At 31.8% G+C, this 11,561-nt stretch overlaps 1 protein-coding gene across 1 annotated transcript; it reads right to left on the reverse strand.

Moving 5' to 3' along the window:
• Positions 1 to 2,806: 2,806 nt before the first annotated feature.
• Positions 2,807 to 3,400, reverse strand: LOC120072149. Its single transcript, XM_039024562.1, has one exon. The coding sequence runs from the start codon at positions 3,398 to 3,400 to the stop codon at positions 2,807 to 2,809; it is 594 nt and encodes a 197-aa protein (XP_038880490.1).
• Between the last annotated feature and the right edge of the window lie 8,161 nt (positions 3,401 to 11,561).

Here is an 11,561-nt window from a genome sequence, read left to right on the forward strand (position 1 = left end):
TCAAAATAATCATATACTTTGCACGATATTTTCAATTTAAGTCTTAAGGAAGATGTCATTTTAAGTACTTATAAAAATTCAAATTGATACAATTATTATTTCAGAATTTAAATCGATGCAAATATCAAAGTTATTTTATTTTATTTTTTTTTTTTGGAAGAATTGTATAAAAAGCCCTAAGGGTTGGTACACCTACAGGTCTTGAAGGAAACTCCAGGCGTCGAAAATTCAAGTCAAACACGATAATTTCGGTTTACAGTTATTAACTGCCTCCAGCTCTTTATTGTTATTTATTATTATTATTATTATTATTATTATTATTATTATGTTTTAAGGTCTAATCTAAGTTCATGCACTGTACGTACGAAATAAATTTATCATGGACCAATCATTTTAATTAAATCCTTAAATAAGACTGATTGAATCTTTTAGTTCAGAAGTGAAAGAAAGTTTATAGCTTTCAAAAATTAACCTATGAACTTGCTTTTTTAAATATTTATTTTTTTAAAAAAAAAATTGAAGTTGACACTTGAATATATATTATTGTACTTATATAAAATAGTGTGTTGGCATTCTTATCTCTCTCAACTTCTATCTTCTTTATGCAATAATAAAGCAAATAAATCATAAAATGTATTATTTACACTGACATGTTAGGGTTTCTGATTTTTTTTTTCCTTCTTTCATTCTCAAACATATTAGTATTATTTATTCTGAGATCATAAGAATAAAGTAGAATAACATAGGATTTCATATAACGTAACGTAATGAGGTGAAGTTGTTTCTATGTAGCTAGTAATATAAACTTTGCAATGGAATCTCACACGATTTGGTGCTTAACTTCGTAAACTCCAAAATTTAAGTCAATAATATTAGTAAACTTAATTTTTAGCCATTTAATTTATTTCTTACAAATTTATCTTAGTGGTCCTTTAAAGTTGTAAATTATTAATGTAGTGGAGTAGTCATTTATACCGTTTGAATTATTATTTATGCACATCTCTTTCACTTAAAAGTGGATATAACACACAAATGTGTACACACTTCTTATTTTTTATTTATGTCCCGTTTGGCAATTATTTGATTTTGTTTTTATTTTTAAAAAAGTATATTTCATCCACATTTCCGTTGAATTCTTAGCCAAATTTCAAAAATAAAAACAACTTTTTGAAAGCTATTTTTTAGTTCTTAAATTTTGACTTAGTTTTATAAACTATTGATAAAAAGTAGGTAACAAATGTAGAAATGTGAAAATAGAAGTAGTATCCATAGATTTAATTTTTAAAAACAAAAACGAAAAGCAAAATGATTACCGTATGGCCTTATTAATCCGTACAATTTTCTTGTAAAAAACAAATGAAATAATACCCTAAAAAGAAAAATAATTAATAATTAATATATAATGAAAAACTCAATTATTTAGAAGGAAAAAAAAGGGAGAACCAAATAATAAGATCCAAAGTGAAGACTCACCAAACCAGCAAACCATAAAGCCATTAAAAAAAAAAGTTTTGTTTTCATTGATTTTTATTCTAAATCAATATTTTCTTTACCCTACCAATTATATATCAGCATTCAATTCCCCACATTCAACTTTATTAAAAGAAGAGACATCTCTTTAATGTTTTTTTTTCCCTTTCTTTTTCTTGACATCTCCTCTTCAATACTCTCCTTTTTAACCCTTTAATTTGTCCACAATTCAAAGTTTCATGAAAAACCAATTTAATTACTTTCCTTTTGTTAATTATAGAGTATGATGTAATTAATTAAACTAATACCACTAACTAGAGATAATAATCTAATTCCAAATTGCAATTAGGGTTTCAAATATCATATATTAATTACTTTATATCAATTAGGATTTCAACAATAATTGACATGATCTTCCTTCCTAAATGTTAGAGATTCAATCTCCAGGATTGTTGTACCATCATGAGCTGGCTTAGTAATAAATATGATTAGATGGGTTGTCCCCATGAGATTAATCAAAGTGGATGTAAGCTATTCTGAACATTCATGAATATAAAAAAAAAGAGTTAAAAATTACTTTTAGTCCCTAAACTTTTATATAATTAACAATTTAGTCCATAAATTTTGGTTTGTAACGATTTAGTCCCTATACTTTCAATTTTATAACAATTTAGTCCCTAAACTTTAGTATGTAACAATCTCGTCCTTGAATTTTAAATTTTATAATGATTTAGTCCTTATTATAGAAATTAATATTAAGATTTAATGAGATTTCATGCATAAATAAACTGCTAAACTAATTACAGATTTAATATTTTTATAAAATACAAAGTGTAGATCATAAAGTATTAAAAGCTGACATGGATAGGGACTAAATTGTTACAAAATTGAAAGTATAAAGACTAAATTGTTACAAACCAAAATTTAGAAGCGAAATTATTACTTTAATTGAAAGTTTAGGGACTAAAAGTATATATTAACAAATATATATGTATATATATGAAAAAGGAAAACAAAAATGTTGGGTTAAAGCTGTAATTCATGAGTAATCCAAAACAAAACCATTGCAGTATTATTAATTTTTTCCCCCAATATTAAAAAGAAAAAGATAAGATATAATTGATCTTGTGAAGTATGATCGTCGAGATCGATACTTGGTGGTTGGTTTGGTTGGGTATATAAAGTGAAGACGACATGTCGTTCACTCAAAATGCATTTTGTGGAAAATCGACAAACTCTCCTATACACACCTCAGATTTTTCTTCTCTTGTTCGAAAAATATATACGGATACATAGCGTGACAAGTCACGTCAAAACGATTCGTTTCGTTTCGATTTTACCGGCCCCACATACGGTGGTACGGCGACGGAGATTCCATAGCCGACGTAATTCTCTGCTGTTTCAGGTTACTATAAAACCGTTTGATAAACGCTTCCGCCGCTTCATCCACCTTCTCGTCCCCCTCATCCTTCACCGGAAACGGTGAATCCGTTACCCTAACCATCGGACTCATCCCATGCTTCACCATAGGCGACGGCGTCGCCGTCGCCGCTGCAGCCTCGTTGTTCAGCATCTCCAGCACTCGTTTAACGGCACTAACAGTGGTGACGTCATTATACTTCTGGTGGTGGTGTTTTCCGCCGCGCTTTCCGTAGATCTGCAGCGCTGGAAAAGCAGGGCTGTTGCTACAACTAAACTCGTAATCCTGTGGAGCAATGGCGATGGAATGAGCTATGTCGGTGGCCGTCCGGCAACTGAGACTGCCGGAGCTTTGGTGAAGATGCATTAGATTGAACATAGCTTTTCCGGCTAATTTGCCTCTCTTCATCATCAAATGAAGATCGGACATTACGATTCGGCCCTTCGATAACTCCTTACGTAGCATCAACACAATTGCTCGCACCATATTCCAGAATTTCTTCGCCGCCATAGCTTGTCTTCGCTCGATTTCCATTAATTTGAGTTCTCTAGAGAGTTTTTGTTTGCTTGATTTTTAGGGTTTTCTGAAGAAAGAGGGAAGGGGGAAGGGGGTATTTAAATAGATATGAAATAATTAATTTAAAATTAATTATGATTAGTTAATTGTGATTTAGTGGGAGGTTTAATAAACCTCACGGATGAAGAAACGCGTGAAAAGAAAGCGCGTTGGAAGGTCCAATTTAACTAATAAATTAAGTGGGAGTTGAATTACACGCGCTCCAGATGAGGAGATTTCTTGCACTATTATTTTTTCTCTTTGAATAATTTGGGAAATTTCTTTGTAACAGGAATTGTGTAAAATGACGAATATACCCCTGAGATAGAAATGGAATTACTTAAGTAAGCCACTGGGCTTTTTAATTAAGATATTATTAAAAGTTTAGTCGTTATTATCGGTAATCATTATGTTCTGCTAAAAGTGAGGAAACCACTCCTACTAGTTTTACAGTAATTTCAAAGTTTGTAAAATTATAGGTTATAATGATACATGGTCAAACTATTTTTTTTTCTTTTGCAATTGAATTAAAGGTGAGGTGAATTGAACTTCTAATCTCGAAGTTGATAATATAAACATTATGTTGACTAAATTATGTTCATATTGACAATTAATGTTTGTTTTATTCCAACTTACTTTATTATATTTATCAGAAAAATATTTAATTTCTTAGACAAATAGCCAAAAAAAAAAAAAAAAAAGACAAATCATTTCACCAAAAATGTTATATTGTTGGCAAAGTGAGGTTAGCTTAACAGTAATAATTGACATGATCTTCCTCCTAAAAGTCGAAGGTTCGATTCTCCATCTCCACAATTATTGACTTTGCTTTTAGTCATGCTTTATTTGGTTTTATCCCTTAATTTCTATCATTTTAGTTTTTCTTTTTCATAATATGTCCAGGGTGGAAAATCGAATCTTTAACTTTGAGTTCGATAATACAAATACTATATTAGTTGAGTCATATTCGTTTTGGCATCTATATTAGTTCTTATACATTAAAATATATAATTTAATTCATAAACATTTAACTTTGGTCTATTTTAGTTATTAATTTTCAAACTCTTTATATTGGGTCTCTATTATTTTAAAAAATTATCATTTTAATATTTATTCATAATAACATTATAACACAATTACAATACACAATGAAATGTCCTTCATACAAAAATTATAGACAATATATCAATAATTTATTGATTAGTGTAATTTATGATAAAAAAATATTGAAAAATAAAAAGAGCAACAAAAGTTAAAAAGAGTTTAACTCTAGCATAAAAATAGTGTGTCAGTTTTTAATATAGCATTAACTTTTTAAATAATATTATTTCAATTCACTCGCCAAAATAATTTCTCACGTTGATAAGAATAATATAATTTATATGAACAAGAATAGTATAATGTATGAGTTGCCCGTTGATTGGAAGGCATATTGTGGTTTCTTTCATGCTAAGTCTTCACGATTGGCGGGCACATCAGAGAACCAACACGTGGTCCTCTAAATTATCTCCACGTGGCTTTTCCTTTTCTCACTTTTTTACCACCAAATTCCAAAATCGGATTCAAGTGATTAAGGGTAGTTTTTTTTCCCTCGCGATTTTAACGCTTCATTTGCTAAAATAGCAAAAAGATTTTAGAATGGTATAAATAATAAATTGAGTTAATAAAAAATATTATTTTAAATGATAAAATTATTAAAAATATTTACAAATATAGTAAAATATCAAAGTTTATCTACGATAGACTGTGATAGACTACTATTTATGTCTATCATTACACAAATAAACATAGATAGTAGTCTATCGCGAATAGAGAGTGAAATTTTATTATATCATATAAATATTTTCGTTCATTTTGTTATATTTGAAAATATCTCATTAATAAACATTAATTACTAATTTGCAAATGTAATAATTTCTCTTAATAATGACGAGTTACAAATTATTGAACTACATTGTGTATTTCTTTAAATACACCTTAATTAAACAAAATAATTAATCAAACATATCTCTTCAACGAGCTGGACCATAGTGTAAATTTCCATGAAAATCTTGACCTCCGAAATTTTTATTTTGTTTCCTCCCATTTTGAAAGATCTCAAAATTTTGAAATTTCAAAATTTTTTTAAAGAATTTTTAAATGTTTTTTTAATTAACTACATTAGCTCAGTTCAAATTTTCAGTTTTATGGTCGTGATTACACACAATTGCATAGTTTCATATGCCAACGTCATTTCGGACAAAGAATGAAGCTTTTTCATTGTGCTACCTTTTTTAATTTCAAACTTTCTAAATTTTTAGTTTTATTTTCAATCCAAAACTTTCATTTCTAATTGAAAAACCACAAAAAGAACCTATATTTTGAACCTCATTTAAACTTTTTCCATTAAACTTTATTTTCAATCCAAAACTTTCATTTTCACACTATTTCGCTTCAAAATATTTCTAAATTTTATATTATTTTGTAATTATTTTTTCATTTATTTTTAAAAATTTCTACTCTCTCGCATCAACATTTACGCATACATTTACAATATACATCTAAATGTTTCTTACTTTATAGAAATGATGATTAAAAATAGTTAATTATAGTATAATTAAACCACAATCAAATTTTCATTAACTAATTATAACACTTTCCGTCGATTTTCATAAAATTTTTCAAAATTTTAATCGATATCCGATAGTTCTATAAAATAAGGATATTGATATTTTGACCAATGTCTATAATTTTTAACCTAGGTTGCAACACATGAAAAAATGCATTCAGAGTTAAAAGAGAAAGCAACTTACCCACCATAACTTATTGCACTTCCCCATTCAAAAACAAGTTTTTGAAGTAATAAATCTTCCATTCTTCAGCTACCTATTGAAGGCATGCGAGTTTTGAAGGGTAAACAAAGCTTATGAGGAGAATGATGAAGGAAATGAGACTACACTCACATCTAAATTCAAATCAATTAACCCTTACTGAAATGCTTTCCCCCATGAATTGGGACAGTGACAATGTATGGTAAAACAAAACAGAAATAAGAAAATGAGAACAACTGAACGATAATGTATTTAATGAATTTTTTACTTTGGTAAAAGCCATTAAACATCAAACAACAAACTGTAATATAAATACATTTTGTAAACAGCTAATTGGGATTAGGTTATCATAATGAAATATGCAAATTTGAAGTGAAGAATAAATCATCGTAACAATAATAATAAATACAACTTATTCAAAAATGTCTATCTAAATTAAAATAATGACAATAGATATATGATAGCTTGAGGGGAAAAGCAACTCATTCTTGATTAAAAAATGTAAAAGAAAAAACCAAAACTCGAAAATAACAAGGTAAATATTAAAATAATAATAATAATAATAATAATAATAAAAAAGGTAAGTTGAAGCTATTTGAAAAGAAAAGATTGGAAGATAATATGAGATTTGAAAAACCAGATTCAGATTTTAAGATTCATAAAATTGGGTACTGTAATTTAAGCCAAAAATTTTTATGAATACACGTAATTCAAATTTGTGACTTGGAAGTAGGGATATCCAATTTCTCCACGAGAACGAGCCTCGTGGGTCTTGCTCCGAATGGGGGGGGATTCTCCGATTAGACAGGGAGTAGGGAAAAAAATTCTCCCTTCCCCTTCCCCGCCTCGATTAGCTTCTACATATTTATTTTGTATAATTATCTAATGTTATGTTATTATTATTATTATATAAATATTACATTTAAATTTTAAATTTCATTATTTATTGGGAAAGATAATGTTTATGTTTAAATTGAATATTTAAATTTAGATTATATATGTGAATAATTTTATTTATATTTATTTCGTTTTTTTAAAAAAACTAATTAGTTTTTTAGGCCAAATTTTGAGTAATTTACCTTTAAATTCAAAGTGTCAAGTAAAACTAACCATAATAAACAATTTAGCGATAAAGTTAATTATTTAATTAAAATTTGTTCACATTAGTGATTTAAATTATCCCTGCCCCGATCACGTGGGAAATTTCACAAAATGAAATGGGGAGCGGAGACGGGTCTGGGGAATGACATCCCCGATCCTGCCCCATAGACATCTTTACTTGGAAGCTTTAATGACAGTGAAATTAAAGAAGCTTTAATTATGGTGAAATTAAAGACCTAATGTGTAAAGAAGCTTTATTGCTATATTTCTTATGATTTTTTATTTTTGTTAAATTTTCAAATGGAACTTTAATTAATGCTATTAGATCCAATTTCTTTTTTTTTTTAAAAAAAAAAAATTATATACCTGAAAATTATAAGAACTACCCCTAACGACACGCATGTGTGCACGTGAAATTTGCGGTTCTATTTTACTATACATTGAAACAAAAGTTTAAAAGATTCAAATAAATATAATAATTTTTTTTACACTGTAATGACTCGTGAAAAGAAAAAAAAAATATTGATTTATGAAATTTTAAGGGCCAATTGTTCAATTAAAACATATCTTTCTATTGTTAAATCGTGATGTTTTATCGTTATTATCTAAATCACACTCATATATGAAATGATATACTATTTTGACCAGAAAAGTTGTAATAGAACGAATGGATGTGGCTTTCCACCCAAGCATAATTCTACCTTTAGATCTTTATATTTCATATATGTGGTCTAGATCACACTTTATACACAAAATGATATATCATTTCGTCGTTTAACCACATTGACCTGAATAGATATAACATGAAGAAGAACGTGATTATCTGTTAAAGCATATCTCTGTTGTTAGTTCCTTATATTCTCATTACAACAAAAGCGACTTTTCATGACACAAGAGTATAGCCAAAATAAGAGAAGGAGGGGGGTGGAGAGAGAGAGAGAAAATGGTCATAAATGTCAAAAGGCACATTTTTGGCCGAAAAAACGCTAATTTTCATATTTTGAACAGTTACGAAAGTTTTTAAATGTCACTGATATATGACAGTTATTAACTGTCATTAAACAAAAGAAGGTAATTTTTTATTGAAAATAAAAAATAATTCATTTTTTTATTTTAAAAAACTCAGATCCCCAATTTTTCCTATTTCATGATTTTCCCTTATTCCTTTTGTTCTTCATCATTCTTTCCCTTTAAAGCCCTAGCCACCTCACACACTCTTCTTCTTTCACCATCGCACTACAACCCTGCCTTTACCTCTTCTTACTTCAATGTTACTAGTGGTTGCATACATCCAACTGTGCATTTGCTAGTGTAGTAAGGCGAGTGGTGGACTGTCGGAATTGTGCCCTAGTTCTGTGGGTATTCGCTTAAGGTCGTGCGCATTGATGTAGAGCTTGCTGGAGGTTTCACAATTCATCGAGAGTTGTGCACAACGGAGGAAGTTTACCAGAGGTATGGTCGTGTATCATGGGTATTCGCACCGAGGTCGTGCTCACTAATAGAGAGCTCGGGAGGTTGCGCAGTGATGGGAGGTTGTGCTTTTTACCCACCTTATTTGCTGCCTGATAAAATGAGTGCAACGTTACTGAAGAAATACAACAGACTTTTATTCGTTTTCTCTGCATTTTTCCTTCTTTGCTTCAGATTCCACTATTTAGTGGTTAAATGTGTATTTCTCTTTCATGGTTGTTATTATAGACCATTAACATTCTACCATGTGGCTTTTTTTATGCTAATAAATAACGCTACATGACGAGCGATACCGGTCGTGAAGGCCGATCATTTTAATCAATCTCTTCTATCGTTTATGCTCTCTACCAATTGTGTAGTAAATCTCTTCTGTCGTCTAAATCCTATCTTCGTGTACACTTCAATCCTATCGTCTACTTTTTATCATGTACTTTCTATCACCTACACAATCAACCCAATCGTGCAGTCTCCTACCCATCGTCTACAAACTTTCCTCAATCGTGTAGACGCTTATCCTATCATTCACATTTTTCCAACGCTCGTCTAGATATTTGACAACGATCGTTAGCCTTTTTCTCAATGATCGTCTATCCTTTTTCCCAACGATCGCTTAGCCTTCACCTCTCAACGGTCGTTTAGTCTTTGACAACGATCGTCTAGCTCCCCTTTGTTTTTCTTCCTAACATGGTATCAGAGCTTTAAAGCATGAGCTGGTTTTATTGTTTATTATAAAACCTTGATCCTCATCAAACTCAACTCAATCCCCATTTCTCCTATTGGCAGAAGTGCAACCGAACAATCATGAGCTGGTTTTATTCCTCTCTCAATGAAGATAAGATGGGAGAAATCGTTGATTACGAATCCGCACTGGAAATATGGGAAACACTTCGAACGGTCTATGAATCTTCCTCTACAGCCTGAATAATGGGTTTACATTCTCAACTTCAGAAGATACGAAAGGATGGCATCAATGTTTCTCAATACCTTGCCAAGATAAAAGACATTGCCGAAAAATTTGCTGCTATCAGAGAACCACTGTTTTACCGTGACCACCTTGCATACATCCTTGAAGGCCTTGGCACTGAATATAATCTGTTCGTGACTTTCATTCAGAACAGAACTAATCGGCCATCTATCGTCGATGTCCGCAACCTTCTCATTGCATATGACTACCAGCTCGAATCTCAGTCTTTTATGAACCAACTTTAACAGATACAAGCCAATGTCGCCCAGCTCTCACTTCAACCTCGACATCCTCACTGGCCGTAACCTACTAGGTCATCTTTCTGACCTTCTCAAGTTCTTCCAGGTATTCTCCCTAACCCTCTTTTCTCTACTATGCCTACTATAAACTATACATCTCGTCGACCATCCACCCGAGCTCCACAACCAACAACCCATCAACCATCACAATCCTCCAATCGATCACAATGCCAAATCTGTAACAAGTTTGGCCATACAGCACTGTCTTGCTACAACATCGACAATCCAAAATATAGAACCATCCAACATCCTTAAGCTCATTTTGCTCAAGCCACACCAACCCCACCTCAGCCGCTATCCTACATTACTACCCCCCCTGTCCCAACAACAAATCACCCCGATGAAGGCTGGTATATGGATTCTGGAGCCACTCATCACATGACCCCAGACCTGTCCAACATCCAACACCCTGTCCCTTATTATGGTGGTGAACAAGGTGTCATAGGAAATGGTAAGTCTCTTCCCATCTCTCACACCGGTTCCTCTTCTTTCCCTTCATCTACATCACACATTCTAATTCATCTTCACTCTGTTCTTCACACACTTTCAATATCTCGAAATCTAATTTTCATCGGTCATTTATGTTATGATAATAATGCTATGTCAAATTTTTCCATGACTCCTTTGTTGTGAAGGACCTTCAACCTAAGAGTCCTGGGCACACTTGATCGTGGCCTATACAAGCTTTCTGTCGATCTATCGGCTACACGATCTGTCCATTCCTCATCTCATCCAACTGTCTTCATCTCAGCACTCACAGATTTCTCTTTGTGGCATTGTCGCTTAGGACATCCCTCTCCTCCAGTAGTTCACTCCGTGTTGTCCAAATGCAAACTGAAGTACAAAAATAAGTCAAATGTATCAGTTTGTGAGCATTGTCAAATGGCCAAGAGCCATCGTTTACCTTTTCAAGTGTCTAATTCTCGTCCACCCTCTTCTTTTGACTTAGTGTATACCGATGTATGGGGTCCTTCCCCGATCAATTCAGTAAATGGAGATAGATATTTCTAACTATTTATCGATGCTTTCTCTTGTTTCACTTGGATCTATACAATGAAAACTAAATTTGAAGTTCTACCTTATTTTCATAGGTTTCAAGCTATGATTTCAAATCAATTTTCCATCACTATCAAATCGATCCAAACTGATGGAGGAGGGGAGTTCAAAGCTCTCTCTTCTATACTAGACAAACTTGGCATAATTCACGGCACTATTGAACGAAAGAATAGGCATGTCGTTGAAGTTGGTCTAGCCATGCTTGCTCACTCCTCTGTTCCACATAGCTTCTGGCCTTTCGCTTTCCATACCGCTGTCTATCTTATCAATTGTCTACCTACACCTCTCCTTGACAATAAGTCACCCTATGAAACTCTCTACTCCAAACTTCCTGATTACCAACTCTTAAAAGTCTTCAGCTGCACTTGTTTCCCTTTCCTTCGACCGTTCAATGAGAATAAACCTCAATATAGATT

Source organism: Benincasa hispida, chromosome 2 (assembly GCF_009727055.1).
Source record: "Benincasa hispida cultivar B227 chromosome 2, ASM972705v1, whole genome shotgun sequence".
NCBI classification, from domain to species: Eukaryota; Viridiplantae; Streptophyta; class Magnoliopsida; order Cucurbitales; family Cucurbitaceae; genus Benincasa; species Benincasa hispida.